This window comes from Tupaia chinensis, unplaced genomic scaffold, assembly GCF_000334495.1.
Source record: "Tupaia chinensis unplaced genomic scaffold, TupChi_1.0 Scaffold000041_1, whole genome shotgun sequence".
NCBI lineage: Eukaryota > Metazoa > Chordata > Mammalia > Scandentia > Tupaiidae > Tupaia > Tupaia belangeri.
In genome coordinates, this window is record NW_006159496.1 from 512,478 (window position 1) to 520,261 (window position 7,784).

A 7,784-nucleotide genomic window follows, 5' to 3' on the forward strand; every position below is an offset into this window, starting at 1 on the left:
GCGAGAAATGCCAAGCACAGGTCTGAGATATGTCCCCCAACCCCAGCCTCTAAGAGGAGCCCCTGCCGACCCCTTGATTTTAGACTTCTGGCCCCTGGGTCTGGGAGAGAATGACTTTCTGCTGCTTTGAAGCTCTCTGAGAATAGCAGTTAGGGCAGCCCGGGAATCAGCAGAGGGGTGTTGGGGTACTGGAGGGAAAGGGGCTGCCTCTTCTAGGCAGAGGGGGTCAGGGGCTCCTCCCTGCCTCGAGGGAGCCCAGCAAGGGGCAGGACGGAGTCCCAGCAGAAATTGGGGCCAGGTGAGCAGGGGACAGCTGCTGGGACTTGGCAGGGACAGTTGGGGAGCAGGAGCTGGTGCAGGTCAGCAGGAGCATCCTCAGGTGGGCAAAGGTCTCTGGAAGCAGAGACAGCAGAGTCTCATAGCAGGCACCCGAAGAGCAGGTAGCCCTGGCCCCCAGTGCTTGCGCCTCGGTGCCTGAACGTGAATGGCACGGCGGGCTAGAAAGCAGGGGACAGTGTCTGAATGGCACTGGGCCACCGTGAGGGCCTGCTCTCCACCCTGGGGTACAGAGAGGCCTGGAAAGCACCTGGGGGAATGCTCAGGCTTCATGGGACTGTCCGGAGGCACCGAGGAAGCTCGGCCTGGGTAGGAGTGTGGTGGCGGGGTGGAGGCTGCTACCAAGCACAGCGGCAGGGGCAGATGGCCACCCCTCCTGGAGGGATGACGATGGCCCAGAGTGCCTCACTGGGGCCTCGCAGCGAGCCTGTGGGGCACCGCCTTCGTGTACTGAGCTCCTCGGGGGCTGTACCCTGTGCGCTGCCCCAGTTTACAAATTAGGGAAAGCGGGGCTCCTATCGAGCCCCAGATCCTAGCTATGTGGGCATGGAGACCAGGCTCTGGGTGAGGCAGAAGGAAGACGGCAGTGGAGGGAACGGAAGGAGGGAGGGGGGATAGCGAAGGGTGTGGAGAAGATCCTGGAGGCCAGCCGTTTCCTGATAGGAACGGATCAGACTGAAATAGCCCGAGGGTGCAGACAGGAGCTCTCGGCAGCACTATCTATAATACGCGGTCTGAGCTGCGGAAGCTGCCCCGGCGTCCGCGGTCTGGGGCTGGGTGGCTCAGGAGGACGAGGAGGTCACATGCCGTTCCATGCCATGGGCGTGAAGGTCTGGGGTACACGGCGTGGGCGTGGAGGCTGGGCCTGCTGTAAACAGTGCACACATGTTCCCAACCCAAGGTCTGGAAACACACACCAAGCGATGCCATGAGGCCTCCGGGGAGCTGGATTTGGGGTTATATTATTAGCATTGTCTCATCTTTATGGTCAGATTTCTCATGTTTTGACAGCAAGGGATGTGACATGGTTTTCTAACGTTTTCCGCGATGGGTTCAACAACGTGGGGTCTGTTTGAAAATCAGGCTCTAACCGATGGTGGGTCTGTGGGGACGCCAGGAGTGGAGGGTAAGGGGCAGGGTGTGGCCTTGTAGCATGGCTGCCCCAGGCTGGAGGCATCCCACATGGCCTGGCCATGGTGACCGCTCCAAGCTGGCACTGGGCAGTGGGGACAGCGGGTACACAAGATGGCTGGCCCAGACGGAGCCCAGGTCCTTGCCTCTGCTGTGCTCACACGTGGAAACGGACCCTCCTGAAGCACCAGGCCAGCTAACACCAGCCTGCACGTGCAGAGCAAGGGTGGAGGCGGCACCACTCAGAGCCATGCTGTACCCAGAGCCCACCCTGCCAGGGTCTACCTCCCCAGCGTCCTCGGGCCCCTCAGCTGTAATTCAACGGGATGGAGGAACACATCTGGCCAGGAGAGAGGAGAGGGCTGGTCCCTGCCTGCTGGGCAGAGGGGACGCCAGCTGGGACGGTCGGCTTTGCTGGGGCATATCATATACCGTGGCAGCTTTGGGCTCATCCCGTATCGGCCAGCATCCGCTGACTTCCCGGGGTGAGCCGGATGGGAAGCATCCCCTTAGGGCAGGCTCAGAGCTCGGCCCGGGCACCCAGGACAGCAGGAGCACCCACAGGGCAGGGAAGGGAGCTGGGCCTGGCCACCCCAAGACTGTCTGCACCTGCAGACAGCCAGAGACAGGGCGCCTGGCACCTTGCCGGAAGTAGATAGACACTTGCGGTAACAGAGTGCGGGTCCCACGGCCACCGCGACTTCCCGCGCCAGTGGAAGAACAGACAGTTCTACAGACACGCTTTCCTCCTAGGGGCCAGATGGAGAAGACGCCAAACTGACAGCCAGCAGAGCACGGCTCCAGGTGGCCTGGCCTTCCTGGTGCCACAGTGAGAGGCATGCAGGACTGCATGATGGGCAGCACCACGCGGCGGGGCTCTCCCCTCGGTGTGTGCCCAGTGAGCAAAGACGCACCAGCTGCGGTCAGTGGGACATGGCACCAGGATGCCCTCCAACTCCGACATGCTCCGAGGGCTTCCTGGGCCCTGGGCCCTGCCTGGCTTCCTCCCAACAGCGAGCCACCTCTGCTGCTGCTTGGATGTTAATGGCTTAATTTCAAGTGACCCTGGGCCCCGAGGGACTAGTGAAGACTTGGCAGCAGTGAGAGAGTCAGGCAGGAGTGAAAGTCAGAGAGGAGGATGGGCTTCGGCTGCTTTCGAATCTCAGGAACTGGGGTGCAGGCCTGGGACAGACGCGTGTCCTGTCTCCAAGTCCACCGGCTTCTACACTGGTCCACCCACTCCCCAGCTGAGCCATCGGCCCGGTGTGGGAGCCTCTGGCTGGGTGAAGTGGGCTCGCAGCAGATTCTCTTGGGTCACCGGGAAAGTCATGCCGCAGTTTTGCAGAGAAAAGCAGGAAAATGTGTCACGACTTTCTGATGACCTAATAAAAACTGTCATGTGTGCTTCCTGCAGTCACCGGCCCTACAGACCCATGACTCCAGTGGCCCTTTCAGGCCTCATGGTCAAAAATCCTGCCACGAGTGTTTTCCATGTGCCCAGGAAACGTGTGGTCAGCTGGCAGTGCACAGGTCAGAGAGGATGCCCCTGGCTGATGGAATGACCAATGTGAGCAGGACGGGAAGGTGCACGTGAGGAGCCCGCTAAGGCTGCCTTTCAGGGCCTGGAGCCACCCAGGCCCTGATGCCAGGCAAGCCCCTCGGCCCCCGCCTCCTTCCTCCCCGGTTAGGAGGCTGCACGGGTGAGCGGGCACGCGTCCTGGGGCCCGGCCGGCAGGACCAGGCTGTCCTCTCTGCCAGTGCGCTGCTCCATGAAGCCCTGCCCCGTGGGAGCCCTGCGTCAGCTCTGGCTGCAGCCCCAGCTCCTGATTCCATTGCTGGGTTGTTAGCCGACCCTGGGGGCCCTCTGAGCAGAGGCTGTGAACCAGGCCATATTTTCCTGATGGGATTAACAAGAGGAAGAAAGCGGGCCTGGGGGCTGGCGGGCCATGCGGGGGCTTGAGCCGCTTTCACGATGCAGAGCCCTGAGAAGGGACGGCTCCTCATTTTAATTTTTAATACGGGTCCAGAAAACACTGCTGTCTCCCCATGGGGCAGTGAAAGAGCATGTTTTATTCATCACCTGCTACCGCCCCTTCACACAGTGGATCAGGTCCTGAGGAACTTGGCTCCCAAAGAAAACCTTAAAGAAAAAACACACCTGTGGCCTGACTCTGCAAAGAGCAAGAGCCTGAGCAGCCGGAGGCCCCAGGCCGTCTCCCTGGCTCCCTGCCACGCCCCACCCTGACCTGGGGGGCCCTGGGCAGCAACCATGGGGCAGGGCAGAGGCCAGGGGCCTGGAGATGGCCTGGCCAGAACAGGAGGTAAGAGGAAGCACGTGCCCACCATGGAAGACGAGGCCGCAGTTCAGCTCTGCATGCCACACCCGCGTGGCGTGGTTTTATTATTTTTTTTGGAGAGGTTTTTCGCTATAGGGCACGTGTGCTCGCCAGACAGAGAGAGAGAGAGACAGAGACAGAAAGCGAGAAATCACCCCCCAGGGGCGATGGTCACACTGCAATCCTTTCTCCTCCGTTCTCCTCTCAGGATCTTGGGCACACACACACACGCGCCTGGCGTGAGTTTTAAGTCACCGGGTCTGGGACATGAACCATGGTTGACTACGTGGGAGTCCAGCGACATAGCCGTTAGGCTAACTGCTGGTTCCCTGGGGTGGTTTTATTGACCGCTTGATCAGCCGAGCTGCCGACGGGATCAGGTGGCCCACAGGACTGCCCTGCCCGAGCGCCACTGTCCTCTGCCGCTGCTTTTGTGAATCAAGTTTTACCGGCAGCCAGCCTGGTGCACCCATGCCTACGTCCTGACACGTGGCCTACAGGTCTGGTAGAGCACCGCGGCTGTGACCGGGGCCCTCCACTCTGCCCTCGCCGTACTGGACTGGTAACCGGGACCAGCAAGCACAGCTGTGGCCAAAAGCTGAGCAAGGTCCCACGTGTCCACGGGAGTGTGGGCAGCAGGCTGGGCGGCATGGGGAGGGCGGAGAGGCACGACCGACGGCTCCGGTTCCACCACGGGGAATGGGCATGTGTCCGGGCAGCTGTGTGGCCTACTTCTCGCCTGTCTGGGGCTTGGCGAGTGTAACCCGAGCAGCGTCTGTCCTGGAGCCTGTGTACCCGGAGTCCTAGCCGGCCCCTGTTCACGGCGCTACCTGCCTGGTTCCCTCTCCCTGACACAGCGTTTGCCCATGGCCTCTGATGGGAGGAAGCACTCAGCAGCTACCATGGACCCCCCCCTGCCCGGGCACTGCTGCCAGCTCTGCGCGGACATGTGTGTCCCGCACGCCCACTGCCACGGCCGTCCTGCCTTTGAGCAGCAAGTGCCTCCTGCCGGGCTGAGGCCGAGGGGCTGGGCTCTGAGAACCACTCTAAGTCCAACTCTGCGCGTCTGCTCATCCACCCATCCGAGTGCCCACATGCAGGCTCTACACAGGGCCGAGCTCACGCAGGAGGGGCACCCCTGGCCACAGAGGCCCCCGGGCAGAATGTGTAGACAGATGGCGGGACATCATGAGGGCCAGCAGAGGCCTAGCCAGCCTGGGGTGAAGGCTTATGGGGACACGGGGCTGGCCACGGGGTTACGGGGTCCACGCTATGGACAGATGATGGCTGGGGGTAACGGCCAGTGTGGAGGGAGATGGGATGAGGAGGGGCGCCTCTCATCTCTCCCATCATCCTCCTGTGCAGCCGCCAAAGCCCTGAGAGACAAGACGCCTAGGAGTGGTCCCCTGACGCCCTGGCTCCTGTGCCCAGCGCCGTCCTTTCTTCCCCTGGGCTGCCTGCACCCTGTCCTTTAAGCCTCGCCAGCACACGCGGGTTCTGTGCTTGTCTCCAGGGTACCCCACGGGTCCTCCAGGCTGGTCCGTCACCCCTCTGCCCATCAGCACCAGAGCCACCTAAGAACTGAGGCAACCTGCAGCTCCCCTGGCATCCTTGGGCCAGCACATGCCCACCCAGAGCCCCTGGGCACTTGCCAGGTGCCACGGTGACCCCAGGACCTTCCCCGACACGGCCCTCCCTGCATCTCCCAGGGGACGGCCTGTGGACGTGGTCCCTGTATCGTCACAGGCATGAGAAGTGCTGCGACGAGCAGAGCCCGGCCACGGCCCACGCCGACGGCCACGGCTCCTCTGTCCCCACCTCGCAGGCCCTGGCCGGGGAGTGGCGCATGTGCAGCTACACCTGGAGTGCAGAAGTCAGGCCTTGTGTGAGACCCTCACAGTGAGATTTTCCGGTACTCACCACGAGCTCGCTTTGTAGCTTCCCCCTCCTCCTAAGGCAGATAATAAATTCATAACTTTCTGAAAATGCTAAATATAAGCCCAGGTGCTCTGCCATGCAGGCCGCTGAGTCCGGAGCCAGAAGGCTGCGAAGCTGATAAGCAGTTGATGGATGACGAGGCAATCTCGGTGCCCGCCCGGGGCGGCGACGTCCACGGGTCTTCAGCACCTTCCCAGCACTTCCGCCGCTTAGCGCGCGATCCAGGTCGTGCGGCAGAGATAAGACCGGCCAGCATGGGGCCGCTCTTGGAGACAAATGGCAGATGGCGATGCATTTTAAAAACGCCCGGAAGCTTCCATGCCGAGCTCTTCTAATTTACTTCTCAAGACACGAAGACACTTGAGAAATGCTCTCTTCTGATTTTCTCCCCGCAGAATTTCAAACACCTCCCCTTCTGGCTCTGACGGGCATTTCCTAATCCCTGGGGCTTGCTTCTGCGGAGCCAAGAGGCAGATGAGGCCTGGCCCAGGAGCGTGTTCTTGGCTGGATGGGGTGCGCCCTATATTAGACCATGCTCCTGGGCGTGTTACCTCCTCAAATGCAGGGTACCCAGCCCTCAGAACAGCTCGCACCCCACGGCAGTCCAAGGGAACTCAGGCCATCCTGGCTGCCCCTCCTGCTCTGCTGACCACGGCCGCCCCTCCTGCACGACCGTCCACGGCCACCCCTCCTACACTGCCGTCCACGGGCTGTCCCTCCTGCACTGCCGTCCACGGCTGCCCCTCCTGCACTGCTGTCCACGGGCTGCTTCTCCTTTGAGGTCTCCTTCTGCAGACAGCAGCCTGGTCCTTCCGAGCCTCCCATCTGTTCAGTAGCAAAGACAGACACAGACGAGCACAGCCTCTGGGTGACAGTCCCCCCCAGGGCCAAGAGCCAGCATTTGTGTCCTCCTCAGGCTCCCCGTTGGACTGGGTGTCCTGCCCCTCCCACAGAGCAGAGCTGTGGGGTTGGCGTTGGCCAATGAGCCTTGAGCAGAGGGACGTGTGTCCCTCCATGAGAAGCCACAGGGACTCCTGCCCTGGGCACTGCAGCTTCTGCACCAGGGCTCAGGGCGTGTTTTCAAGCACTTGACAACCTCTGTCATGACCACCCTGCACTGTGTCACGGTCTGAAAACAGCCCCAGGTGGTAACAGGCTGTGGACGTGCCCCAGCAAAGCTTCCACTTATGAAGACAGGCAGGGGCTGTTGACCTGTGGCGTTGGTAGGTGTCCTGGAGCGAGGACACCCAGGAGCCGAGCCGTCTGCGGTTCACCACAGCGTGAGTCTCTGTACTTCATGCCCCCGACGAGCGGGGCTGCTTATTACGTGGTGTGGTCTGCTTACGCTGACAGCAGGGTGTGCCAGAGTGGCCGTGCCTACCAGGTTCCTCAGGCAGTCTGGTGGCTGCTTCAGTTACTTGCTGGATTTATGAAGAAATCTTCTAAAATGTAAGTAATCACTTCCCAGTTGGGTCTAGTCCCCTTGCTAGGCCTCTCCTCTGGTGGCCCTCCCTCCCCAGCAGAAAGCTGACATGTAAGTGCTGCTTTATTATGCATGAGGGGCTGGGCTGACCCCTGACCTCTCCAAACAGCAGGGGGAAGGATCCCTCAGGGCACGTGTGTGAGCAGGACTGGCCCTCTGACCCGGCCAACCAGCGTCCCTGGGGGCCCTCAATGGACAGCCCCAGCTGTGTCCTCTCTACAGCACTGATGTGGATCCACTCCCCCCCCCCACCCCCGCCTGTGGCCCAGGTACGAGGTCGTGGGGGCAGTGCACCCAGCTCCTGCCTCGGGGCCCTGCAAAGCCCGGTGAGGACAGCCACACACCCCATGGCAGACATGCGGAGAAGCCTGGCTGGTGCAGGGAGGGAATGGGTGTGTTAGAAAAGGTGACGTGGGAACCAGCAGTTAGCGTAATGGCTATGTCGTTGGACTCCCACGTAGTCGACCGTGGTTCGTGTCCCGGACCCGGTGGCTTAAAACTCACGCCGGGCGCGTGTGCGTGCGTGCCCAGGATCCCGAGAGGAGAATGGAGGAGAAGGG

The 7,784-nt window shown here is 61.6% G+C and overlaps 1 protein-coding gene across 1 annotated transcript in view; it reads right to left on the reverse strand.

Moving 5' to 3' along the window:
* SH3RF3 (SH3 domain containing ring finger 3) overlaps positions 1-7,784 on the reverse strand; it is a gene marked incomplete in the record, with an annotated part of 355,159 nt that overhangs the window by 81,929 nt on the left and 265,446 nt on the right. Inside the window, 4 exon segments of the mRNA XM_027772894.1 lie at positions 245-393; positions 2,102-2,216; positions 5,064-5,179; positions 6,437-6,566. Of these exon segments, the coding sequence (XP_027628695.1) occupies positions 245-393; positions 2,102-2,216; positions 5,064-5,179; positions 6,437-6,566 (510 nt within the window).